The sequence below is a fragment of the Colletotrichum truncatum genome (assembly GCF_014235925.2).
Source record: "Colletotrichum truncatum strain CMES1059 chromosome Unknown Contig_0001, whole genome shotgun sequence".
Classification (NCBI taxonomy): domain Eukaryota; kingdom Fungi; phylum Ascomycota; class Sordariomycetes; order Glomerellales; family Glomerellaceae; genus Colletotrichum; species Colletotrichum truncatum.
In genome coordinates this window covers 5,785,534-5,811,618 of record NW_027222398.1, presented here as the reverse complement: position 1 = coordinate 5,811,618, position 26,085 = coordinate 5,785,534, and the positions used below count along the sequence as shown (strand labels likewise).

Here is a 26,085-nt window from a genome sequence, read left to right as displayed (position 1 = left end):
CCTTTAATGAGAGTGGCATACATTTGTTTCTTGAGAAGAAAAGACTGAATGAGGGGGCTGAAGAGACTTTAGCGAGAAAGATAAGCAATGAAGATTATGCTCTCAACCGGTGTTAGTATCTTTGGTGAACTTGTTTTTCCGGGGTGAGCGTTTCTTCCTTTGTCCGCTCCCCCTCGTCACAACGTGGAACTAGCTTCGTAATTCGAATGTGCCGCGAGTGCTTCAAGTCTTCAGACGATTTTGCTCGCGTGCACGTTCATCCCTCATCAACGCTGTTGACATTAGTAGCTTTTTTTCTTTTTTCCTTTGGCTGTCTTCCTGATTAAAGTACGCATAGCCCATAACTTGTTGTGCTACAATGCAAACGTTTATTCATGCATAGTTGATTAAAGCTATGGTCGACTTGGGACCATCTGGCATAGAACCATTGCAAAGTCGGCGGGAGAAACCATTGGATCGATGTTTGGGGTGGTCTAGCCCCCCCCCCCCGGTAACAGGTCAAAGCGATGTTTATGATACTCCGCCAGACACACGAACACGTACAATACGGCCCAATACCACCCACCCGTCGTTGAAGCATTTTGGGTATGAAAACTATGGTACTTGGTACGATGCGCTGCGCACACTGGTACAGTTCGGTTGTGTTCCGACCAAGTCAATGCCTTTGCCGGTCTGATGAAACGTCCCCGGATAGCGGGAAGGCATCCAGGGGGAAAGGAGGTAAGCTCCCGTGCATCTTTCCTCTTCTCTCCCCGCTTCTCGGATTCCGAAAAGCTTGAGCTCTGGAAAGGGGAGGAGGCAGGAGGGAGATGAGGGGGTGGTAAGGTAGCGGGTATCTCGGGTGGGGAGGACATGAGTTTCGCAGACATAAACTCACCTGTTCCTCTCTTCCCCCTCTCGTCACATTCATCCCCCGCCGTTGTTACGTTTCACATTCTCCAACAGCTGCCTGATCAAAGAACCAAAAAGCAACGCATCTGGTTAAAAGGCGGCAAATTGACCGCGATACAGTCCAAGGTGAAGAAGCAGCTGCAGCTGATTCGAATCTACGAAAGCTTCCCAGGTGAAGAAGCTGCCAAAGAGGAGAAAAAATGGTCAAAATGCCCAAGTTAAAGCCGGTGGACTTCCTCCGCTCGCAGTTCAAAAAACTGCCTTACCCGTCCGAGGACTGCACTGGACGTACAATCATCGTGACGGGGTCCAACGTCGGCTTGGGTCTCGAGGCGGCACGCCACTTTGTGCGGCTCAACGCCACCAAGGTTATCCTCGCAGTCCGGAGCACCGACAAGGGCGAGGCCGCCAAAACAGACATTGAGCTTACGACCGGCAAACGGGATGTCATCGAAGTGTGGCCGCTCGACCAGGCGTCCTTCGACAGCGTGAAGGAGTTTGCGGCGCGCGCCGACAAGCTTTCCCGGGTGGACTGCGTCGTTCTCAATGCAAGCATCGCAACCAACAAGAGGACCGATGCGGAGGGCTGGGAGTCGCAGGTCACGGTCAATGTGCTGAGTACGTTCCTGTTGGGACTGAAGTTGATGCCCGTTCTGAGGAGGACGGGAAAGACGTACAATGTGACGCCGAAGATGGTCATTGTTGCCTCAGACGCCAGTCAGATGGTGAGTACATGTCCCCCAGTCTTACCTCGAGTTACGCGCTTCTAGGTGTAAGTTTGGTGCTGATTCATGGGCAAAACAGGCCAAGTTCGTGGAACGTAACGAGGAGGACATTTACAAGGCGCTCAACACCAATAAGAGCCTGACAGATCGGTATAACACGACCAAGCTCATGCAAATCATAATCGCGCGGCAGATGGCTATCGCGGCGGACGCATCTGGGAAGGGGAGAGTGCAAATCACAACGCTGAACCCGGGCCTATGCTCGACAGCGCTCTTCCGCAACGTACCGTTCCCCCTGACTGTCGTCGTAAAGATCGGGCTGAAGCTGCTGGCGCGATCGGCGGAGGTGGGGTCGCGCTGCCTCATGTCGGCGGCATTCGCCGGTGAGGAGGCTCACGGGCGGTACATGAGCGACTGCGTCGTCGTCAAGTTCCCGAAGCTGATGCAGGGAGAGGAGGGTGAGCAGATGCAGGGCCGGTTGTGGGAGGAGACCTTGGAGGTGTTGAACGGGGTTGATCCTGGAGTTTCCAGGAACTTGTAGTTGCGTTGTGGGTCTGTTGGTGTATTTGGATAGGATGGCAAGATTGTGAGATACCTCAGTTCAGGATGTTGTTGTTGGTTTGTTGTTCATGTTGTGGTTGAAGTCTCGGAAATGGATTCGTTCGAATTTGGACCAGTCCTGCGACGCTATTGGGCAGAAGGAACATGCCATGTCTCGTTCCTGAGGTTCGGTTCAGGTCGTCAAGGTTGTGACTGTTGAAGGCCGCAAATGTCTTTGCTACCTTAGTTTATAAGCAATTAAATGGTTATTGGATTCTGCCTTTGGGCATGCAAGACGTTTTGGTCAAACCGAAACGATTTCAAGATCTGCAAGGCTATCGCTCCAGCTCAGTGCAACCAGAGAAGCTTCCTTTTTACCCCTTTTTTTTTTTCTCGCTCTCTTTGTCCTACCTTAATTGAAGTAAATCAGGGGGTTCTAATAACGTGGTTTTTGATTTCGCAAAATTCATCATCGTAGAGAAAAATCAAATTGAAAACTGCTACAAGGGCGACTCGAACGAAAAACCTCGCCGAATCGAGAAACCGGCTATCTTGTCATCGAGGCGCAAACACCTTTTGGTTGTCGTCGCTACCAAACTTTCCCTTACCTCCAGATTACAGCCATGACGACGCGAGCAGCAGTCCAAAATGAGCAACCAGTTCATCGTCGGTGACCCCACACTCTAATGCACTGAAGGATGCCCCCACCCCCACAGAGCCCCCTCCCCTTCCGCTAACGCGGGTGTTTTTAGTGCTCCATTGGCCGGGCCGTTGCACGGGTGTAGGTCTGGTTCACAGGCGCATTCTGCCTCGGCTTTTTGGGAGCTTCTCCAACCCTCTCTTTGCCGGTTGATAGCCTCTCTATCTCTACTGCGTCTCATCCCAAAGCCATGAATTTCCTCTGGTCCTATCCCCAACCGTGATGTACATTTCTCTTCCCACAAACATTAATTGAACTGTATAAAACATAGTCAGATCTTTTTTACCTAATTATCACTTCGTCTTAATACCCTTGAATCGACGCCAGCAATTACAGTGACATATACCCACAATGGTCGGCCCTCCGCCACTCAAAGGTATCAAAGTCCTCGAATTCGCCGGTCTCGCACCCGGTCCTTTCGCAGGAATGCTCCTTGCCGATGCCGGCGCCTCCGTCCTCCGTATCGACCGCGCTGTCGGAGGTACCCGTACACCCTTGCCGACGGAGGATATGCTGGCGCGCCACAAGGCCTCCATCGCAGTCGACCTCAAGTCCCGTGAAGGTGTGGAGCTCGTGAAGAGCCTGGCCTCAAAAGCGGACGTCATCATCGACCCCTTCCGCCCTGGAGTTCTCGAGAAGCTGGGTTTGGGACCTGATGTGCTGTGCGGTCTTAACAAGGGACTTGTCTACGGCCGCATGACCGGGTTCCGCCGTGACGGGAGGTATGCGGATATGGCCGGTCACGACATCAACTACCTCGCCGTCTCGGGTATGCTGAGCCTGCTGGGCCGTGAGGGCGAGAAGATCCAGCCGCCGTGGAACGTCCTCGCGGATTTCGCGGGCGGAGGAGCTGTTCTATTCCAGGGCGTTTTGATGGCGCTCTTGGCGAGGGGGACGAATGGCGGAAAGGGGCAAGTCGTCGAGGCGAACATGGTCGACGGGTCGTCGTATCTTGCGACGTTCCCGCGCTTCGCGCTCAAGACGCCATTGGGAGATGCCGGGAGAGGGAAGAATATACTCGACGGCGGATGTCCATACTACGACACCTACGAAACAGGAGACGGTAAGTATATGGCTGTTGGAGCCCTGGAGCCGCAATTTTTCAAGGCGTTGATCAAGGGGCTGGGGTTGGAGGGCCAGGGATGGGAGGAGAAGCGGCACGACCGGGATAACTGGCCCGAGTTTAGAGAACTTTCGACAAGGATATTCAAGAGCAGAACGAGGGCGGAATGGGAAAAGGTGTTTGATGGGACGGATGCCTGTGTTACGCCTGTGTTGGATTACGCGGAGCTTGAGACGGAGAATGGTAGGGAAGGCGATCAGAGGCCCGTCGTGACGTTGGTTGAGACACCGTGTTTGGCCGTCAATGAGAGCAAGGCAGAGGATCCGAGACGGGGACAGGGCCCCGGAGTTGAAGGAGGAGGATACGTTGGGTTTACCCTCGCTCCAGGTGAAGGTGGCGAGGAAATGCTCGCAGACTGGCTTGGGTGGAAAAGGGGGAGGGATTTCGAAGTGCAGGATGGCGGGTTTGTACTGAAACAGAAGTCGAAGCTTTGAGCTGTCTATAAACAGTCACATTATGAATTATTCTCTAGACTTTCTGATTCGATATCTTCTGTTTGAAATCAATGCTGCTGCCGCTCTGTACCTTGAACACCACACCCATCCTCCATGAAGCCGACATTGTTATGTCGAGACTCTCGCCAGGTACCCTTTCAACCTTTCCCATTGAATTGGAAGTGATGAACTTTACAGGATGTTAGTCCAATATTCTTTAGTCCCAATAACAGGCACGGTACCTTGTGGGCTTGTCTTGCTTTCCTAGCCCACCGCTAGCTTGGACTTGGTGGCGGATTCGGCGGTGGTCGAGGAGAAGGGGGGTCAGTCCTCGACATGTTCGTGACCAACACCCAAACCTGTGAGTAGTCTCGATGCGATGAATCTTCAAGGACCTGGTCCACATGTCAACCTTCTTACTCTTCTCGGACTGTGTGAATGGATACTGACGCCGTGTTGCTTCAAGATGGCAACAATACTCAAATCATAAACGCTTCTTAAAAAATCAACACTCGATGGAAGCCCAAGGAGCCCAGGGCGTCTCTGTTCTTTATTTACAGACAGAACTCAAACACCGATTAATGATTCATACCCAAAGCCCTTTTTTTTTTTTTTATTCCCTGCGGCCAATTTCGGTCTTCCTCGCAAGCTCCCTTCCGTCGCCGCTGCGCCCTCCCGTCCCTGACCGCCATTGTCTCTCTCTCTCTTTTTCCTTTTTCACAGATGATAAGATACCGGGATCATATTGTCTGACGCGACTGCCACATGCCGGAAGCCGTCCCGCGAGAAAAGGGGGAGAGACTCTTCTACCAGTCCTCCCAGCCGTGACCGCCCTATCGCCTTTGTTTCAGTTGGTTCCAACGTGTCGGATCGAGTCGGATAGCTCCCCCGCGATGCAGACTACCTCTCCGGCCCCCTCGCCTATCATTGTTGAATCTGGATCGGGCGTGGCAAAGGGAGTGGTTTTACCAGCTGCATTTTTGTTTCCAGTCTTCTCCCGGGGGGGCCTTTCTTGTCCGGGTCTGCATGGGCTCACCGCTCATCACTGCAGGAGTACGCGAGGGGGAAAAAGCAAGCGGGATATACTCGAAAATGGCCTCAGAAGCCCTGATTCGTTCTGAAGACTGACTGCCTTGTCTTGATCGGTCTTCGACGCCCTGGTACACTGCCGAAAACGTTCTCCTGCGTTGCTGCGGTCACAGAGTCGAGATTCATACTTGCTCTCGGTGATGACTCTTTCGCCTGGCGCTCTGTGAACTAGGGAGTTCGACACAAGGATCTTTTCTCTCTATATTTAAAACCGGGATATAGCACTAGCTTCTGCCCTACATGTATGCTTTCTTTTTGGGACGTGGATGATTATGTCATTGTACAAGAGCGTTTCGCTTGTGAGCGTAGGATCTGTATGCCGAGGCTCTCGCCCGTTGAGAAATACATGGTCCAAGGAATTGGAATTGATGTTTGATGTTCTTGTTTAAGTAGCCTCGGCTCGTGAAAAAGAATGGTCTCGTTAACATTTTACGTAAATATTTCGTAAAATATCAACAGTTTTGTTCTGATGCTGGACAGTTTCCAATACACTGTGGCATAATGGGGCATACAGTCAACGAGGTGCCCATTGTAATTCACAACTTCCCGTGAGCGAAACACAGAAAGGTTTACTCAAAAGTAGCTCAAGAGAAAGGAAGGAATGTTGGTATAGTAACCGAACGAATGTGGTAGTTTACAAACAAAGTAAAGCGCCACCATAGAACCCATCGTGTACTCCCTCTTCAGTGTGAAAAAGAGTGTCAGTCTCAACACCCTTCATGGAGTGCCGATCCAAAAATCCCAATTGAGCCCACCGGCAGGCATCCAGAAGCAAACAGAAATAGAAAAGGAAGAGAGGAAAGACATCCTAGAGCTTTACGCCAGCACTCGAGACCCCAGGGCGAAGTCTTCTTCACGAACGTTTCCCCCTTTTGGGAGGGGCGGGGGCAGGCAAAGGCTCAACCGGAATAGCCGGGATGGGAACAGGAACCGGTGCTGGAGCAGGCGCAGGAGAGCCGGTTGCGCCTGACGTGGCCGGGCCGCAGCCGAGGTTGCAAGGCTTCTCGCAGCGGCCGATGAAGTCGGGCTCATCGTTCTTGCAGCGGCCCTGGCACGGGCATATGAGCTCAATGGTGCTCCCCTCCTTTTGACCGGGAGGACAGATACAGACGAAGAGAGTGTCTTCGAGAGATTCGGGAGCCGGTGCGGCGGCGCCGCAGTTGGTGCCCGGAGTAGAGCAGTATCCCTGACCGAGTTGCTCGGAAGTGTAGCCTGGTCTCATATTAGATCATGATACGGCATAAGGAATGGATATAAAAGTCATTAACTATATTCATAATGGGCCATGCGTACCTTGAAAGCCGACGAGGACTTTGCCGCAGTAGGTGGCGCCGCAAACGCAGTGGGCGCCGGCGGGAGCAGGCTGAGCGGGATCGGGGACGCCAGGAGTCGGCGGCCCTGGCGGGTTGACCGGGGATGTCGGTACTGGCACGGGCACTGGTTCGGGGATGGGGACAGGGATATTGGGGATCGGAACGGTGGGTGCAGGCTGTTGACCGGTTACAGTGATGGTCAGGAGGGAGGTTGAGACTGCCGGTATCTGTGGGACTTGAGGCTGTTCCTGGGGCATGGCAGTAACCCAGCCCACGATGGCAGTCAGTGTGAGCAGAGTGAGCTTCATATCCGAGACTAAATATTACAAATTGTTTGAGGTTATTGTTTTCTTCCAGCTTATAACAGTAGTAGTATTCGTAATGTTGATGAGACTGGGGATGATCACTGGATGCTGAACTGGATAGTTGGCATCCTTTATACATCTTCGAAAAGGCATTCTGGATGACTCGAAAGCCTGAAGAAGAGATGCCCTAGGATACACACGGAGTACTCGAACCTAGTTCTCTGCCTTCGTGGATCTGGTCTGACTTTGCAAACTCGTTGTCCGTTTCACCCGTGACGAGGGTTGTACTGAGACGGGATCGAGGGCCATTCCGTCGAGCAAGGTAGGACGCTTGGAGACACCTCGTGCTGGCGCCCTAAGACCCAGTTAAGAATCTCAAGTGCCCCTGTTATGAGTCTGAATCTTGTTGAGCACTTCAAGACTCATTAGAGAGTTGAATGGATATAGTGCTTCGGTTCTCTGTACTATTTCGCTCGTGACATTGCCATTGGGTTTCCGCAACTTTCCGGGGCAACTCGGCCGCGTCATCAAGTTTTGGCTTGAGGTAACCTATCGATATATAAATTCATAGGATATTCTATCCAAAAACGGGTGCAACCAGCCTCTACGAGATTATAACCACGTCACGACCCAAAGCAGCGGACTTCCGGTGCCGCTGATGTAGCTCATTGTACAAGCCAGCTCTCTCTGTGCACTCGTCAACAACGAACCATGACACCTGAGCACCAGGAACACGCTCAGATGAGCACGGCGTTCCTCCAACGTCAGCTGCTGCTGCGCCTCGTGTTCTGGTCTCAAGGAGATTAGGAGAATAGGAGGAAATTCCTGGCCATCGTGGTGCACCGTGGAATGTTTTGTGCGCCGACACGTCAGAACAAGTTTGTCAGTTTCGGCATCGGATGCTCCAGTGTACAATCAGGCACAAGGACTTGATATCGAGCGAACAATAGACTTCAATGTCGGATGAACGGGAGATGGAGGTTGAGATGGAGTCGGCTCGGAGGTTGCTACGGCGTAAGAAGGGATGTGGGACGCCTGAAGCCGAAGCCGAGCTAGTCCCTGCATATGCAACCATGACAGTGCTAAATGATCCCATTTGTACATAAACCAGCACTGTCTGCACCTGAACTACCTTACCCCTCCAACCCCGCCATCTTCGTGCTCCCCAGCCAAAGTGCCTAGACCTCGAAAATCTGATCTTAAACGTCGTACGATTTTCAGGCACGTCCCGGCCATCAACCAACACATCCAAAGCCCAATTGGCCTCGGTCGACTCGAGAAAACACACGAATACCGCCACTTGGCGTGCTGAAGACGAATTTTCTCACCCCCTAACTCCCCCCCGCCTTTCTAGCAACCATGGCCGACAACGGCGTCACCATCCACGTCGGCACGCGCAAGTCGACGCTGGCGATGAAACAGACCACCATCGTTGTCGACGGCCTGACCAAGGTGCGCCCCGAGTACAAATTCGAGATCCACGGCATGCAAACCATGGGCGACAAGGATCAGATCACGGCACTGTACAACTTTGGCGGCAAGGGCCTGTGGACGAACGAGCTCGAGGCCCAGCTCAAGGCCCGCCATATCGACCTCATTGTGCACTCCCTCAAGGACATGCCCACCACTCTCCCCGAAGGCTGCGTTCTTGGCTGCGTCACCAAGCGCGAGGATCCCCGCGACGTCGTAGTCTTCAAGGCTGGCTTGGCTGAGAAGCACGGCTGGAAGTCCATCGCCGACCTGCCTGACGGCAGCGTTGTTGGCACCAGTAGCATCCGTCGCATTGCCCAGCTCAAGCGCCGCTACCCGGGTCTCAAGTTCGCCGACGTGCGCGGCAACATCCAGACGCGCCTCAACAAGTGCGACGACCCCGAGGGCCCCTTCTCGGCCATCATTCTCGCTGCCGCCGGACTGCTGCGCCTGGACTTCGACGCGCGTATCTCGCAATACCTCGACTCGGAGAACAGCGGCATCCTGCACGCAGTCGGACAGGGCGCCATCGGTGTCGAGGCGAGGTCGGATGACGAGCGGGTGCTGAGCTTGCTCAAGGAGTTCGAGGACCGGTCGACCATGCTCGCATGCGTGGCGGAGCGCACCGTCATGCGCAAGCTCGAGGGAGGATGCAGCGTGCCGATTGGCGTGGAGACGAAATGGGTCGAGGTGGATGGGACCAAGAAGCTGCAACTCAAGGCGACGGTTGTGAACGTCGACGGCCAGCAGGCGGTGGACGCGGAGCGGACCGAGGTCATTGAGACGGAAGAGGATGCCGATGCATTCGGCAAGCTTGTGGCACAGGACCTGGTGAACGGTGGAGCACAAAAGATTCTCGACGAGATCAACACAGCACGGCCGGCTGTGCAGGCGGCGACGACGACGACGGCGGAGGAGAAGCCTGCGGCTTAACTCTTTTTAACTTAACGACCATGTCATGACACACAAAAAATAGACTGCTTCCCTGGGGAATTTTTCAAAACGTAAAAATAAAAGGGAACATTGATGACAAAATCCGTTCTGCATCTCTATATCTGCGGTTATCTCGTTGAATCGTAACCCTTTGATAGTAAAAAAAACATATAACCGCTTGGTATCGGTGTATGATGCAACCCGGAGACCCTTCCGTTGCCTATGCAGACCATGTCCCAGGTTGAACTGCCGGCCCACGCCGCCGGTTTATGTCCCCGATCCCTCACTTCCCTTGACCTAATTCACCCATACCGCCACCCGGTGACCCCCAGCAATTTAGTGCTCGGCGTCGACGAAGGCCTTGTACGCCTCAGAGTCCATGAGAGTCTCGAGCTGCTGGACACCCTCCTCGGTGACCTCAATCTTTGCGATCCAGCCGCCGCCGGGGGAGTCGTCCTCGGGGACCTTGTTAATGGTGCTGGGCTTCTCCTCGAGGTTGAGGTTGGACTGGACGACCTTGCAGGAGATGGGGGCGTTGATGTCGGAGGCACTCTTGACGGACTCGACGGCGCCAATGGAGTCGCCCTGGGCGACCTGGGCACCCTCCTCGGGGAGCTCGACGTAGACGACGTCACCCAGCTGCTCAGCAGCGTACTCGGAAATGCCGACGAAGCCAGTCTTCTTATCGGCGTTGAGGTCGACCCACTCGTGGTCCTTGGTGTACTTGCGTATTAAGCCTGGCGGAAAGTCATCCGAGGTTAGCACGATAGCTGTATGGAAAAAGAAGAAGTCGACACCAGAATGGTGTAAAAAGACGGGGTGTCGCAAAGCTCACTCATGGGGGTTGTGGAGAAGGCGCGGGCAGCTGGGCGCTGGATGTAGGCGCGGGGAGCGGCCTTAGAGATTTGGGAGAGGGCGGAGGGGCGGATTGCCCTCATTCCACGAGCAATTGAAGCCATTGTTGAGGTTGTGAAGGTGTTGTCGAGACGGTTGGTGGTGTAAAGCGGTTTTCCTTCTCGTGGAAATTGAGATAATGAGGTCAGAATAGTCCAGGACAACCGGTAGTAATTAGAGCTTTGGGAAGACAGCCGGTTTGGGGTCCTTATCGGTACGAACCCGCTCTGGCGGTGGCTTTTGGCCAATCAGACATGGTTAGCTAATCCACTTTCCACTGTGATTCGGAGCTGCCCACCGAGCGTTCGGGTCCTCATCCGTCGCCTTCATAGCAGTCAAGTGGGATCATTCAAGACAGCCTATCCGGCCAATCATATCAGATTCACGTGCTCTGCCTTAGTCAGAATCGGACTACTGTCGGACCGGCAGGTAACAATGAGGGGAAAGAGGACGGCAAGTGTGTGGCCAATCAATATCCATTGGATAGCCCCACTTTCAGAGCCGGGCACAACCCAATGGCTTGGGCGGAGCGGGCCAGGAATACGTCGCGAACAAATCCACCATCAACGGGGAGCTTCTCTGCAAGTGAGCGGTGGGCGGAGATTGCATAAGGCAAAAAAAATAAAATTCTTTTTTGATCTTCCGCAATTTACAATTTATTTCTATTATTTGTCTTTCTTTTTTTTTTCCTGCTCGAGTTTTAGCTCAACCCTTAGACCTACGATCACGATCGTACTGTTGTCTATCTCGATGCGAGATGCCTCTGGCACACCTGGAAATGCGGTCTGACGCCAGATGCCCTACTTCCTGTGGTCCCCATGCATCGTCCCATGTCGCGTGCTCTGGCTTGGGGTAAGGGCGTTTGTTGACTTTGGGCAGTATTGACATTGAAAATGCTACTTTACCGGACAACCAGCTGCAAGAGTGACAATCCATCATTACGCCAGAGCATCATCTACATTCAAAGGCTCGACAACAACAATCGGCTTGTTCTGTATTTATTGGCCATTGGGGCCGACACAAGATCGATCGATTGTGTTTTTCGTTCCTTGCATTGTGGCTAGTGGCCGGCAACTCACCGCTCCGGGCGCTGTTTGGTTTGGTCAGCAAGGTCTCGGCTGGCCCGTCGAACGTTTTGTCTCACCACCTTACACCGTCCGCATTGGCTCTGCTCGTAGCCGACTGGTGGGCTGTCTTCTGTTTCCAGACACTGTCTCTGTCAGCCCGTCCTTGTCGAGTCCCACAGTCAGTGCTTTTCCAGCTTCTTTCAGCTTCGCCTGAATGCTTCCAAGAGGCGGAGAGCCTCGGGACCAAAGCCTCCAGGGGGAGGGGCCGTCAGCGGGTCAGAGCCAGAGCATGGCAAGCTTCCTGGGAAAAATAGACATGAATTATTATTAACACGGTAATGTATGTAGAGCACATGCGTCTTGTTGTCAACCCGGCATAAATGCCGCCTGGGCCGTAATCCAGCATCCACAAAACGGATGGAATAGCGCCAATTCCATATCATAATCGGGCTGGCCAAAAGATGATGATGGTTTATGTGCGCGTGGGGCTGCTGTGCCTGCTGGTGCCAGTGTAGGTGCACTATTATTGTAGTACACTACGAGTTGTTGCTATGGATTGGCTGTGGACATTTTACTGGGCACAGAAACACAGGAAACACCTACATAAAACGCGTTTCTCGCGTTTTTCTCCACACAGCAACGGCCGAATTGTGAAATTTTGGCGTCATCATCAGAGCCGCCACTCTTCTTCCCCCTCACCCCAGCGTGCATCCTCGGCTCCTTACTGGTCCTTGGCTCCTCCTCCCCCCTGTCACACCTCCCTCGATCTGCCATAAGCGCTGTGGGCTGGGGGCCCTGCCTTATGCTTTCCCTGCGCTTCTTGCGTTGGCGTGCCTGCTAAAAATCCCGCCAGCCCGCTCTAATATCCAGAGTCACAGCACACTGTCCGGCAAGCACAAACACTATGGTACAAGCATCCCCTCAGCACCAACACCCCCATCCCGCCCGTCCTATCCACTGCATTGCATCGCGCACAACACAACTTCTTAGTGCTGTGCTTGGCTGGATCTCCGCTAATCCCATCTCCCTCCCCATCTTGCCCTGACCCGTTTCGGTACATTCCTTGATGACTTCGTTCTCCCATCTGGCACCGCACCGCCGCATCTCATCAGCATCCCGTCCCGTCCGTCACTACCTTGTCCAGACATAGTGAACCTACTTAGGTACCAAACATCACGGGGCTGCTCTTCTTCTTCGTCGTCCTCTGCCCTAACCTTTGGTTTGTCTTACCGTATCTGGCTCCTCTCTGACCCAGCTACTGGATCCCAACGAGGATTACCAAGTCCAGGTTTGCTGGTCCAGTCCGGTGTCCGCATATACCTACTTTAGCCAACTGCCACACACATCACTCGCTGTGTGCGTCTACCGGTACCTTCATCTGGTCCGACCCAAGGCCCTTTCGTCTCATTGCTTGGTTCGACTCGACTCAGCTGTGTGGTGGGCAGCCCCCTGGTTCACTTCCCGCCGCCCAATCCCGTCACTTGTTTCTTCTGCTGCACCGTCTCGACTTTCGAGGTACCGTACCGCTCCGTACCATCCACCATCCATCCACCACCACACGCACTACCTCACACTCTTGTCCCTCCTCCTCCTTCTCGTCTCCCCGGTGTGGAGAGGTTAGGTGAGACATCTTCGCCTGACACTCTCTCATTCCCTTTCTCCTGCGTCGCCATTCACTTCTTTCTTGTCGCCAATCTTAATCACTGACGAATACCAGCTTTCATAGCTGAAGTTGGAGTCAGGCGTCCACGTCCGATCGATCGTTGCGCTCCCCTTTGGTATGAAGCCATCGTCGGGCCTCAGCTGAAACCTGCCCGCCAACGACCCCGGCATTTAGTTCGACCCCCAGAGAGACACTCCGTGCCGACCGACGCTTAGAGTCATCACACCAGGCGGCCATTACGTCGAAACACTTGATACTCTCGTCACCCGTTTGCTCGAGACAGAACCTCGCTGTCCCCCCGCCCCTCCCCGCGATCCTCCACGCTGGATTCCTCAACCCTATCCGCGGGGTCACCGGCCCAGTTCCACGACGCCGTCGACAAGATGGAGCACGAGCAAGTCCTCGCCCCGCCTCACCCCGACGACACGCTCGGTGGTTTCGACGGTTCTCCTCAAATCATCCAGAATCACGGATACGAGTATGCAGAGAAGCAACGTCAACAACCAGCTCAGACCCTCGACCAGGGTCTCCCACCACAATCCCCGCGGGCCGAAGAGCACGCTGACCGCTACAACACGCCGCCGCTCCCCATGAACGCTCCCCCCATCTCGAGACCTGCGTCGGGCCTGTCGGGCGCCGGTGCGCAACAAGGCTACGCCGACCATGCGTCACGAAGCAGCGCCGGCGCAGAGGCCGCAGCGAGCAACGGCCGCAACCACGTTGTTATCAAAGTCGGCATGGTGGGAGATGCGCAAATCGGCAAAACGAGTTTGATGGTAAAGTACGTGGAGGGAAGTTGGGATGAGGACTACATCCAGACACTAGGCGTCAACTTCATGGAGAAGACCATCTCCATCCGGAATACCGAGATCACCTTCTCCATCTGGGATTTGGGCGGTCAGCGCGAGTTCGTCAACATGCTGCCGCTTGTCTGCAACGATGCAGTCGCCATTCTCTTCATGTTCGACCTGACACGGAAGAGCACTCTCAACAGCATCAAGGAGTGGTACCGCCAAGGCAGAGGCTTCAACAAGACGGCCATTCCGATTTTGGTGGGCACAAAATACGACCACTTTGTCAACTTCCCAAGAGAGGACCAAGAGGAGATTTCTAACCAGGTAGGTCGCATTCTTTTGCTACATTGCTTTCAAACTCCTGACAGCAAATAGGCCCGCCGATTCGCAAAGGCTATGCGCGCAGCATTGATCTTCTCCAGCACGAGCCATAGTATCAACGTGCAGAAGGTAAAAAACCACTCCTTGATCTTCGCGCTCCCGCAGAAACTGACTCGCTGCAGATTTTCAAAATTGTTTTGTCAAAAGCTTTTGACCTCAAATGCACGATTCCTGAAATCGAGAACGTGGGAGAGCCGCTACTTCTTTACCAGTCTTGCTGATCCCCACCGATTTAACTCGCGCCAGTCAGTTGTTCTGGCTTTTGATGCGATGCTACTTGGCGTTGCCTGACCTTGTGTCAAACATCCATTCAACTCGGCTGTCGCACACTTAATGGATCATGACCCATTACGTCTTTACGACCTCTATATCCTGCTGATCTCCATCAGCCGAGTCGCTGAACTCTCCTCGTCCGGCATCATACCGTCCGTCAGGCATACGGCCACTGCGAAAGCCTCGAGGTTGAGACTTTCAGATTTGCATAGAGCGCCATGAGCCCTACTTCGGGGCATAATTCGACCGTCGACCCAAAGCACTCACTTTTTCTTTTTCTTTTGTCACAAAACCCGGCCTCGCGAGGGCCTCATCGCAGCGTTTTCAGTGTCACCAGTTTGGTCAACGCGCTCACAGTCACACACATACACAACACATACCACACACCACAAACACATTCCTCTCTCCTGATCGCAATGGGCGTTGCATATCTGTTCGACTTTTATTCTCAAGATTGGTAGGGAATGGCCGGGCTGGTTGAAGGCGGGATAAGATGCATTTTAGGATTATGGTCTGACGGGAAGCCCCTCCACTCAGATAATACCCTTGGGCTTTTCCTCACCGTCGATGAGAGCGAGGAGGGAAAATGATGTTGGAAGGGGGGAAAGACCGTCTTGTTTCTGGGCGTAACGGCCGTTGCGAACTGCACCAGAGAGAAACTGGAGTAGAAATTTTTGGTTTTCCACACATTTTCCTTTTTCTGGTTTTTTTTTTTTTCCCTTGGTCTCAACTAAGTCACTAACCACCTTGACCCCGCGAACCAATGGTTGTTTACCCAGGGCAAATCCTGAAGATGGGGATGAAGAAGAAGAAGAAGAAGAGAAGAAGGAAGAAGGAAAGACGAGACCTTATGTAACAAGTAATTCACCTCGCGTGTCTTTTACTTTATTCGGCCCCCCCATTTTTGTTTTTCTTTCTCTCTCGGAAAGTCAGAAACAATACCTACCCTTGGATTTTATAAAAAGGGTTGAAAAGACAAAAAAAGGAGAAAACGGCTCCTGAATGTCTCGTCCGAAAGTTTCTTGGGGGAGGGGGGGGGGGGGGGGGTGGGGTGTAAGTAGACGAGCTTTGTAATATTTTTTTGTTTTTCCCAAGAAGCTTCGCTGTCAAAAGAAGTAGACGAAGCAAAAGCTGATTATCGGACGAAATCCCAGATGCCGTTGAGAGAGAGACTTTGTGTAGTGCGTATGTGTGTGTGTGTGTGTTTTGTTTCTTGGTGATTGATTTTGAGACGTGTGTGCGATTACTGACTTGCAGATTCTGCTGAGTTTACGTTCTCCATCAAGTGGTTGCTTATTTGCGCATGCTGATAACGGACAGCAGAAGCTGGATTCAACGATGAGGAGAAAGAAGACGGTTTGCATGAAGGAACGGGAACATTATTAATCTTGTATTAGGTATGTTATGCGGAACGATACAATGATTACGAGGGGTTTACGGCTCCGAGTAACGGTTTCCCCCCCGGGGCCGAACGCTTTCAAAATCTTCGGACTTCTTATTACCGCATTATATTACGAGCCCAAGGGATTCATTTCGTTCGCCTTACTTGTGTGGAACTACATATATACCCGGCACTGCAGCGAACGACACTGCCGCTACGGACGCCAGTCGCCTCCAAAGTTGAGCTCGACGGCGTACTTGAGCCACAACTCCGTGTTCTCCTTGCGCCAGGTATCCGCCTCGACGTACGTGTTGATCTTGTTATCCGAGAAGGTGGCGTTGAACACCATGTTGGTCGGCTCCGAGGCCGAATATTCAGGCCAGTCTGGCACCGTGGGCACTGCGATGATCAGCTTAGCTTCCTGGAATTTTTTCCATCTCACATGCACAGGCAAAATCTTGTTTTTTGGGATCTGGCGGGTGAAGGGAAGGGGGGATACGTACGTGAGATTGAATTGGGGTCCCCCGTCGCAATATACGAGATGAACTTATCCGCAATGTTCCGCGAGAGCGTCAGGTGCGACGAGACGTTCCGCACGGCAGGGTTGAGCCCCAGCATGTTGTACTCTGGCGGGAAGTTGAAAAAGTACGCGTACTCGGCCGAGTGCGTCGCGAAGCCCGGGGCGATGGCGTTCTTGACGATGGGCACGTCCGTCGGGTTCGTGTCGAAGCGGTAGCTGTACGCCGACAACCCCGCCGCAGCCCACGCCTCCGCCGTCGCCCGCCGGCCGAGGATCTGCGCGTAGTCGCCCATTATCCCCGCGATGCGCCGGTACTGCGCGCCGCAGGTCATGTTCGCTTCGCGGAGCGCCTTGCAGAACGGGTCCTGTGCCGGGTTGTCCGGGTCGGCGGGCAGAGATAGCGGGGGCAGGACAGGTCCGCGGGTGGTGTACGCCGAAAGGACATGCTGAATGGTCGACTCGCGGGCGCCGGTGAAGCTGGCGCGGAGGAGCGCGGCGGTGTCTTCGTCTGTCTCGGCGCCTGCCGCGAGGGCGTTGGCGGTCAGGAGGCCCTCATCATTGTTGGCGCCGATGATGATGGAGACCGGAGCGATGGCACCCTCGAGCATCTGCCATGTCGGCGGCTTCTGGACGAAGTTGCCGTCGATACAGGGCCACCAGAGCGGGAAAGGGTACTTGATGGTTGTGTTCCAGACAACGTCGGCGGGCGCCTCTCGGACGCAGTCGAGAGTGCGGTCCGCGTCGGCGCAACCCGTCACGTCCAGCAGTTCGTCGTATGCTTTGAGAGCGTTAGGGTGCGTGGGAAGGAGGTAGTTTGTAGCAAATCCGGCGCTCCCGCTGACTAGGATACCACCTCTGAACAGGTCTTCTGCACCGCGACCGCCATAGGCGAGGATCTGGTGGCCGATAGAGGCGGCGCCGGCCGACTGGCCCCAGAGGGTGACTTTGCGGGGGTCGCCGCCAAAGGAGACGATGTTTTCCTGGATCCAGAGGAGGGCGTGGCGCTGGTCCTTCAGACCGAGGTTTGTCACGCCTTCAGCCGCGACTTGTTTGCCGCCGGGGAAACCGAAGAAGCCGAGGCGGTAGTTTATGGTCACGGCGATAATGGGCGTCCCGTTTTCCACGGAGTCGCGGACGATGTAGGATGTGTTGGTGTTGCCGTCCGCGCCGAAGCCTGCGATGAAGCCACCGCCGTGGATCCAGACCACCACCGGCAGCTTAGACTCCGGGGTTGTGCCGGCAGGACGGATGATGTTGAGGTTCAGGCAATCTTCGCCAACCGTCACGCCTTGCGATATAAGCGCGGCAGGGATGTAGTCTGCGTAGCAGGCGATGGTGTAACGGGTGGCATCGCGGGTGTCGGTCCAGGATTCGTTGACGGGGATAGGATTGCGGAGACGAGGGCCAATGGCGTAGGGTATCCCTAGGAAAAGGTCTTGAGAGAACTCGGGGAGATGGCGGCCAGAGTATGTGCCGTTTAACGTGTGCGCCAACGGGGAAGCAGTGGTGCAGGCGGTGTGTGAGGAGGATGCTAAGAAGAGCAGGGCAAGGAGGGGGAGAGTAATCCCCGTGAAGAAGGCCATGGTTGTTCTGGTGGAGGGCCAGATAGGTTGCTTAGACTGAGATTTGGGTTTTGAGGGAATTGTCCCGTAGTCTTTATAGACAGCGACCATCGTGACGATGTGCGGGACGGCAGCGTCCCAACTTTCAGGTAAGCCTTCTCCTAATGTCTTCCTGGAGGTCAGAATCCTGTTGTGATCGCTTTACTACTCATGGCAAGACGTCATAATCCTTCGCGCTGTATACCTGGCAACAGCAAGAGGCAGTGAACATGTAGATGCAGTCCTCGGATATTGCACCGAGTAGAGTTAAAGGCGCATTACGTTAAATAGGGCAGACCAGGATCTCGATATGCACGAGATAAACGAAGGATGTTCGCGAGTGATTTCCGCCAGTCTGAAGACCCGAAGACCTGGAATGGGTGTGAACCGGCTAAACTCGAAGGGATCTATTGGCCAGGGGTTCATGCAAAAGAACGGCCCGCGGATTGGGGTCGGGCGCGAGGCTGAGTGGCGGGTTTATCCGGAGGCTAACTGTGAGGTTGAATTTGTACCTTGAGATATTACCTATGCTAATATTCTCGTGCTTAAGTCTTTTTCTGGGCCGACTGAAGTTGCCTCTCGTTGAGGGAATAGTTAGGGACTAGCGCTGATACTGCCCTCTTGAACCCGGTTCTGTTCAAGCGCAGGTATATACTGTTAGCAACGCGATGTTAAATCTTCTACACTTATTTCGAAGCTCATAAGCTTGTGCGAAATTCTCCTGTTATAATGTATTGTTGAGAAATGATCTCTTTCTCACCAACACGCTGCAGATGAGATTGACGATTCAAACATGCGAACGGCTGCCGCGCAGTGAAGTAAGGACGCTACATGACCAAACTCTTCTTCCGACCAAGAGTTTCTCTGAATAGATTGGCGAAGACGAACTATGATATACGATAACTTGTCCATTAATAAAGACAGTATGAACAGGGACGAGAGAAACTGCCTCGTTTAGTATACACGGCCACCTGTTTCTAGCTCTCAGAGAATACTTGTTACACGAGTGTGACCCCAAGCAATTATTCTCATAAACAGAAATATTACATTATCTCCTCCTTACTAAGCACTCATATCTACTAACAACTCCTAAAACGTTTGCTCAACCTGCCAATAGGCAACTGCTGCCAGTCAAGCCGGTGTAAAAGACAGTAGGAAGAGGCTCTACATTGGTAAGAAAGCTAATCTGTTCCCATTTGTAAGCACCAAGTCAATTGAAACTAAATCATAACCGCAACTCATCACTAAGATCAAAGAAGTGGTTGGGTTACCCCAGGATCGACAAGAAAGCCATGGGCGAACCTCAAGACAACTGTCACAAGCAGAACAACAGGCATTGGTGAAACTTGTTAAACATTAAGATCTAGCCTTTACAATCCTCTAGTGGACTGAGTGGCGCAGTGTTCCTCTATGATACAGGTATCTTCCTCAACGCCATGCGTCTAAAACAGGAGCTGCTTGCTCAATTATAGAGCGAGATGCTCTAATAACACCAACCGCAAAAGCTTCTACTCGAGGTTCTGCGCCTCACACATCTGCTTGTACATGCCTCCCTTCGCAACCAACTGTGCATGCGTGCCCTTCTCCACAATCTTGCCGCCGTAGAAGACGCAGATCATGTCTGCATCCTTGACGGTCGACAGACGATGGGCAACAGCAACCGTTATCCTCTCACCGTCGCGTGCCGCCTCGTTGAGGGCCCGCTGCACGACCTTCTCTGACTCCGTGTCGAGGGCACTGGTCGCCTCGTCAAGCAGCAATATCCTTGGGTTACGGATCAGAGCCCTTGCGATAGCAATACGTTGCCTCTGGCCTCCTGAAAGCTGCATACCGCTGTTTCCACAGGGTGTCGCCAGGCCCTCAGGAAGAGAAGAAACAAAGTCCCACGCATTAGCGGCGCGGCAAGCTTCCTCAATTTGCGAATCAGGCACATCTGTAAGGGAATCTGAGTCAATTCCCAATGCAATATTCTCTCGAATGCTGCCCTGGAAAAGGGTCGGCTCCTGTTGGACAAGAGCCACGAATTGGCGGTAGAGACGCGGGTTAAGATCCAAAAGGGCATCACCGTCTATACGGATCGCACCGGTGGTGGGATCATAAAATCGTTCAAGCATGGCGATCATCGTGCTCTTGCCGCAGCCCGAAGCACCGACCAGGGCGACGAACTGACCCTTCTTGACCTATGGCTTTGTTAGTTTTTGGGGTTCAAAGTTGAACAGAATACCATTATGCGTACCTCCAAGTCGATTCCACGAAGAACGTGGGCGTCAGGGCGCAGGGGGTAGGAGAACCGAATGTGGTCAAAGTCAAGTGAGGTACCGGTCTTGGGTGCCTTGTCCTTGTTGTCTGGCGTTTCTTGGATGGTCGGTTGCAAGTCGTGGAGCCAGAAAAGATAGTTTGCGGCGTTGATTCCCTTGGTCATACCTACTGTCCGTTAGTCATTTGAAGCGTTTCAGTTGCTAGGGTCACATACTGCTAGAGTACTGGAAGAGTTGGGCAGCAGCTTGACCAGAGAAAAAAGTGCCCATGAAAGCGACGAAGAACTGATACATGCTAATCTCATTGAATGACAGCAAGCGACAACCGTACCTGGGACATGTTAATGGAGCTCATATCATAATTGCTCAGGTACTCACCAGAAACCAAGGGCCATAAAAAAGTATTCGATACACTGAGTAAGACCAAAAGCAATCGTCATGGTAAATAGCGGGGTGGTGGAAGCTCTGACGGCGCGATCAAGTTCGTCGGTGTATCTTTTCAAAACGGACTCTTCAATAGCCAAAGAAGACACTGTACGAATGGCAGTGACTGATTCCGATGCAATCGCGGCGCTCGCCGAATAGCGCTTCGACGTGTTGTTATCGAGCTTGGCATCAAGACGGACTTTGATGTAACCCGAGCTCACAAGAGGCGGCATACCAGCCAACACGACGACAAGGCCAAGCTTCCATGTTGTAACTATCGCGAGGATACTGCACGCGACAACATTCAAGGTCGATATCAGGATGAGGCCGATGTTGAAGCCCATGAGCTCCAGAATGGACTGAGGGTTGGACTCAAGCTTGCTAGCCAACGCTCCAGTGTTGTTCTCGCTGCGATCGAAGAACTGAAGGTCTTGTCTCAGAAAATCATTGAGTGCCTGGCGACGGAGTTTGTGGTTGAGACCCTATTCAAAATTAGATAAGACCAACAAGCATACGGCAGGATGAATAATTACCTGCGCAATTAGATTTGTCGCCCATCCCATAGCAAAGTAGCAGGCGAAGACGCCAAGGGCTAGTACGAAGAACATCAGAGAGAAGAAGTTGCCGCGGGAAATCATTTGCGATCCCGTCAGAGTAAATACGTCGACGAGGTTCGCAATGACCAATGACTGGCCGGGAAATGCACCAGCTAGGATATTTCAGTAAGTCGAACGTACACGAATCAGTTGAGACATATAGGACTTACCGGCAACGACGACAGCAGCCAGGGTAGACAGATAGGCCCACTTCAACTCTGGAGTCTCACGAACCATTCGAATAACAACGCTTAAGAGGCCCTTGTGTTTATGGTGATCATAATTGTCTCGCTCCTTTTGGGCCTCCATACGGGTTCGATCTGTGGTTCGATAACGGCTCATCGTCGTCGTAAGTTCAATGTTATCCTTCGGATCCTTTGGAGTAGAGTCCTCATCATCTCCCTCTGTCTCGGTGACAGATCCTTCCTCAGAAACAGACAAGTTCTGGGCTCTGACCAGACGGGTGTAAGCACCGTCCTGCTTAAGCAGTCCCTCGTGCGTTCCTTGTTCGACAATTGTTCCCTTATTCATCACGACGATGTTGTCCGCCTTGCGAATGGTGGCAAGCTTGTGAGCGATGACGATAGTCGTGCGGCCTTCGGATGCCTTGTCGAGAGCCTGTTGCACCACACCCTCTGCGTGAGGGTCAAGAGCACTGGTGGCTTCGTCTAGGAGTAGAACCTTGGGTTGCGAGATAATGCTACGAGCAATTGCGACACGTTGCTTTTGTCCGCCGGAAAGGAGACCTCCGCGTTCGCCAATCATGGTATCATATCCCTCGGGAAGCTGTGAGACAAAGTCGTGGGCGAAGGCAATCTCTGCGGCTTCCTGCACGCGTTTCATTTGTTCCTCACGAGGAGCGTTTTCCCACTGTGTTCCAACCAATCCATTGGCAATGTTGTCAAACACGGTACCCTGGAATAGAACAGGCTCTTGTTGAACAAGTCGGACATTCTTCCTAAGCCAGTTGAGGTTCAGGCGGTCGATAGGCCGACCGTCAAGCTTGATGGTGCCAGCTTTGGGGTTATACCAGCGCTCAATCAAACCGATGATTGTGCTCTTGCCAGAACCACTGGAACCCTACAGATATGTTAGAAAAGAATACGGGTGTATGGCAGAATAAAGCTTACGACAAGGGCAGTGACTTTGCCTGCCGGGACATGAAGGGAGAAGTTATCCAGCACCGTAACGCCGGGTCTGGTCGGATACGCGAATGTGATATTCTCAAGGTCGACAACTCCTATCGTTTCAGTTGGTTGCTCACCAGACTTGTCAAAGGGGTCAATATCGGAAGCTCGATCGATGAGCTTGAACAGCTGAGCGGCGGCGGAGGCGGCACGGGTGAACTCGATAATGTAGGGGGTAAGCATGGTGAGACTAGTTGTACCAATGACAACGGATAGAAGGACACTGAGGAATATTAACCAACCGACACTTGATGGTAAACAGTAAAGACACAACTTACGTGAAGATGTCACCGGATTCAGTAATTTCACCCCGGTTCAACATGTGCACACCCTGCCAAAAAGCCAAGGCGAAACCGGCGTAAATGACGAAATACTCGGTGGAAAACAAGATACCAAACAAGGGGGACTTCTTCTTTCCGAGGTTATGGGCATCTTGGAGAAACTTGTCAAACTTTTGCACCAGCCTCGCGCGAATCTCGAAGGCGTGAACAGTTCGGGCACTTGATAGAATGCCCTCTGAAAAGGAACCTGCCTGGGCGTAGGTGTCGAGAATCTTGGTCTCGAGTGCAGCCTCAATGGTGGACGCGACACCCATGATAACAAGAATGAGGGGGGCGATGCCGCAGACGATGAGCGTGAGCTTCCATTGTGTAATGAAGGAAACGATGAAAGCTGTGACGAAGACTGCCAAACCCTGGAACGTTAATGCAAGCTTTTCAGCGATTCCGACCTGGATCAGACGTCCGTTCGAGATGGCCTGGGTTGCGATGGAGCCGCCGGTGCCAAAGTCATAGTAGGCAACCTCTTGCCGGAGGGCTGCGTGTAGGTATTTGTGTCGAATGTTCCTTGTTATGCGGTAGGCAGAGAATGTGGTCAAGGAGATGTAACCATATGCGAGGGCGAACCTTGCAATTCCTAGGTAGACAAAGTATAGACTAAGCTAATGGTCAGCGTTCAGTTTACCCAATGCCGGCTAGAATAAATGAGTACTTACGCAAGCTTGGAGACCTCACCGCGGAAGTGACTCGGAGTAGAGTTCCCAGTGGTGAAGTCCTGAATGGTGGTAACAAAGCTGCCGAAGATCAAGTTTTGAAGGGCAATTCCAGCACCAGAAGCTATTGCGCACAGTATAGAGACGGCCTGGAGAGTGCGTTCGAAAGTCCCTCCATATGAGAAGATCCTCTTTAGTTGAAGGTTAGCATAAGTCAGGCCCAGCGGCCGGGCCAGTCGGCAATCCGGGAGTTGTTAGCTCTTACCAAATAGGCCTTGAAAGCGCCGCCTTCCTCCTTCACTGCCTCGGCTGGCGAACTCTCCGCAGCAACAGCAGAGTCCTCTGCTGGAGAATGACCCTTCTTCTCGGATTCGGACCCCATCGTACTGGATTGCTCTGCGTCGGGGCTCTCTTTTTTGTTTCCTCTCCTGTTTTCCTTCTCCCCCCTGATTGTCCCTTTTTTTTTTTTTTTTTTGGTGGCAGCGGTGATTATGACGTTATTGTATTCTGCGTTGAATGGAGGTGGGTGTGTGCCTTGGACCTCTGTTTCTTGTGTATTAGTGGGAATTGTCAGTGCAAAACCCTCGGATGAAGACAGCTATATCTCATGCCGCCGCATCACCCCGGAATTTAAAATCTGAAGAGTTCCGGATGAACGTTGTAAATTTGTCTTCTACTCTGAAAAGATTTCATTTGATTGCGAACTATTTGACCAAGTGACGAACATTCAATGTCGCCTTTACCTGCCGGTGACAGTAAAGGAGAGCGCGCGAGCGCTCCCGCGGACCGCCGTCATGGATCCTGCTGGGTGGGTCGTGCGAATGCTTGGCATGTTTTGATAGATTTGATTGGCTATAAAGGCTTGGCGGGCAGTCAGCGGGGGCCGAGGGGTGGTTTTGCCAACATGCCATAGTAACGGAGGCCGGTGCTCTCGGGACGCGAGAACTGGAAAGGGGAGGCATCCCTGCACACTTGCGGAGGCTAAATGCTTTAAAGACGTGCTGTCTCCAGGTCTGTTTTTGTCAGCATCACTTCAAAGCTGTAGTATGTTTGTAGCTGATGACGATGACGATGACTCTTTCACCGCGCATCTCTCGGTGACTCATAAGAAGCAACGGCGCGCTGCCCGAATGCTGCGTGAGGGGCTTGGCGCCAGCAAACATGTCTCCCCGTGAAAGCGGAACGGAGCAATACTCTTTCCAAGGCGTCAAATCGGGCTTCTTGTAAGTGTAGCCCCCTACCAGGCCTTCTGAGGATGTAAGTGGTATAAGGTAATCCAGCCAAGACGGCAACAGCTGGCTTAACACTGCACACATGACCTTGGCGTTGACGTGGTGTCTGCCTCCTATACAAGGTGACGACTCTGATGGTGATCATGATTAAACCCTTGAACAAAACCGAGAAAACGGGAGTGGTCTTCGCAATAGTCAGCTTGTTGGTGATAGATAACCTTGTGCCTGGGCTTGGTTCAAGGGTCTCAAGCTCGAGGACCTGGGCTGGCCACGAACGGGCTGTAACATCCTGTTGGGGTGACCCCGGGAGCTGCCGGTGGGATGTGCTTTAAACATGCAGCGCAATAGCACTAGAACAGCGCCGGAAACGAAATCGATGGCTGTAGAGTCCTGTTACTGGCGAATCGTTGTGTTGCAAATTCGTACACTAGTACCTCACTGGCCCATGTCCCAGCTATACCAGGCTGCTGAGCGGCCTATCACGCCAGCTAGCCTGCAGTTGAAGCTTAACTGTCACAAAATTATCCATGTCCGTCCCGCTATACTCTTACATCAACCATTCATATGAACTTCGCCCAGGCCCTTCTCTTCTCCCAAGTCATCGTCTCCATCCCTTTTCAACTGCAGATACGAAATTTCTGCACCCTCCGGATCAGCCCCCTCAGCCTCTCTTACGGAGCCTACCTATCGGTCTCATAAAACACAGCCACCGGCATCCCGCCTGGTGGCCCCACGGCCTCCATCTAAAGTGCTTCGGCTGCGGGCTCCGCGCACTCCGCATCCGTTTCTAAGTAGAGCTTCGAAGAACGCCTCTTTCTCCGCCGAACTTATTGCTGAAGCTCCGGATTGCCACGCCCACCCTTCTTCAATTTTGTTCGGGGTCCGATTTCGCCATCCCTCCGAAAGTCTCCTTCACCCTCCACCCCGCGTCTTAGTCTCCCGGCTTGCGCTCTTGGCTTTCTCTATCCGCCTGGCGGGGCCTCCTAGAGATCCCTTGCATCTCAGTCCTTCCACCGTCCAATTCTGCAAAGCCAGACTTCACCCACATCCCGCCGGTCACCATGGACGTAGAATCCTCTGGTGCTGGAGTCGGAGGTAGTGGTTCTGCCGCAGGCCCCTCAAATTCGAACCTTCCGATTAAACGAGCGGCAAGTTGTTCGCCATGTGCCCCTTGTAATGCAGCTGTCCAGCTAACAGAACTCGCAGTGTGATGCTTGCCGTGCCCGCAAGGTATGCCGATAGTTCCCTTGTCCTCTTTTGCACTTTTGGCGTGGTTATAACAAGTGTTATGTCATTCA

At 53.0% G+C, this 26,085-nt stretch overlaps 8 protein-coding genes across 8 annotated transcripts; 4 read left to right on the top strand and 4 right to left on the bottom strand.

Annotated features, from left to right (window-relative positions):
- Positions 1-1,100: 1,100 nt before the first annotated feature.
- On the top strand, positions 1,101-2,157 carry CTRU02_201618 (short-chain dehydrogenase reductase family; the record flags this gene model as incomplete). Its single annotated transcript, XM_070203892.1, has 2 exons — positions 1,101-1,646; positions 1,687-2,157. The coding sequence occupies 2 exons, from the start codon at positions 1,101-1,103 to the stop codon at positions 2,155-2,157; spliced, it is 1,017 nt and encodes a 338-aa protein (XP_070062474.1).
- Positions 2,158-3,207: 1,050 nt separating this feature from the next.
- On the top strand, positions 3,208-4,413 carry CTRU02_201617 (alpha-methylacyl-racemase; the record flags this gene model as incomplete). Its single annotated transcript, XM_036729086.1, has 1 exon — positions 3,208-4,413. The coding sequence occupies one exon, from the start codon at positions 3,208-3,210 to the stop codon at positions 4,411-4,413; it is 1,206 nt and encodes a 401-aa protein (XP_036579237.1).
- A 1,942-nt stretch (positions 4,414-6,355) lies between these two features.
- Positions 6,356-7,123, bottom strand: CTRU02_201616 (uncharacterized protein; the record flags this gene model as incomplete). The annotated part of the gene is made up of 2 exons (XM_036729085.1): positions 6,356-6,714; positions 6,796-7,123. The coding sequence occupies 2 exons, from the start codon at positions 7,121-7,123 to the stop codon at positions 6,356-6,358; spliced, it is 687 nt and encodes a 228-aa protein (XP_036579236.1).
- Positions 7,124-8,479: 1,356 nt separating this feature from the next.
- Positions 8,480-9,523, top strand: CTRU02_201615 (porphobilinogen deaminase; the record flags this gene model as incomplete). The annotated part of the gene is made up of 1 exon (XM_036729084.1): positions 8,480-9,523. One exon carries the CDS (start codon positions 8,480-8,482, stop codon positions 9,521-9,523), a length of 1,044 nt encoding a protein of 347 aa, XP_036579235.1.
- Positions 9,524-9,859: 336 nt separating this feature from the next.
- On the bottom strand, positions 9,860-10,482 carry CTRU02_201614 (glycine cleavage system H protein; the record flags this gene model as incomplete). The annotated part of the gene is made up of 2 exons (XM_036729083.1): positions 9,860-10,260; positions 10,359-10,482. 2 exons carry the CDS (start codon positions 10,480-10,482, stop codon positions 9,860-9,862), a joined length of 525 nt encoding a protein of 174 aa, XP_036579234.1.
- Positions 10,483-13,530: 3,048 nt separating this feature from the next.
- On the top strand, positions 13,531-14,543 carry CTRU02_201613 (septum-promoting GTP-binding protein 1; the record flags this gene model as incomplete). The annotated part of the gene is made up of 3 exons (XM_036729081.1): positions 13,531-14,265; positions 14,317-14,391; positions 14,445-14,543. The coding sequence occupies 3 exons, from the start codon at positions 13,531-13,533 to the stop codon at positions 14,541-14,543; spliced, it is 909 nt and encodes a 302-aa protein (XP_036579232.1).
- A 1,647-nt stretch (positions 14,544-16,190) lies between these two features.
- CTRU02_201612 (para-nitrobenzyl esterase) lies at positions 16,191-18,079 on the bottom strand (the record flags this gene model as incomplete). Its single annotated transcript, XM_036729080.1, has 2 exons — positions 16,191-16,375; positions 16,480-18,079. The coding sequence occupies 2 exons, from the start codon at positions 18,077-18,079 to the stop codon at positions 16,191-16,193; spliced, it is 1,785 nt and encodes a 594-aa protein (XP_036579231.1).
- A 1,526-nt stretch (positions 18,080-19,605) lies between these two features.
- On the bottom strand, positions 19,606-23,937 carry CTRU02_201611 (multidrug resistance protein 3 (p glycoprotein 3); the record flags this gene model as incomplete). Its single annotated transcript, XM_036729079.1, has 10 exons — positions 19,606-20,277; positions 20,334-20,521; positions 20,571-20,686; positions 20,734-21,263; positions 21,315-21,499; positions 21,548-22,457; positions 22,508-22,787; positions 22,843-23,499; positions 23,559-23,746; positions 23,821-23,937. 10 exons carry the CDS (start codon positions 23,935-23,937, stop codon positions 19,606-19,608), a joined length of 3,843 nt encoding a protein of 1,280 aa, XP_036579230.1.
- Between the last annotated feature and the right edge of the window lie 2,148 nt (positions 23,938-26,085).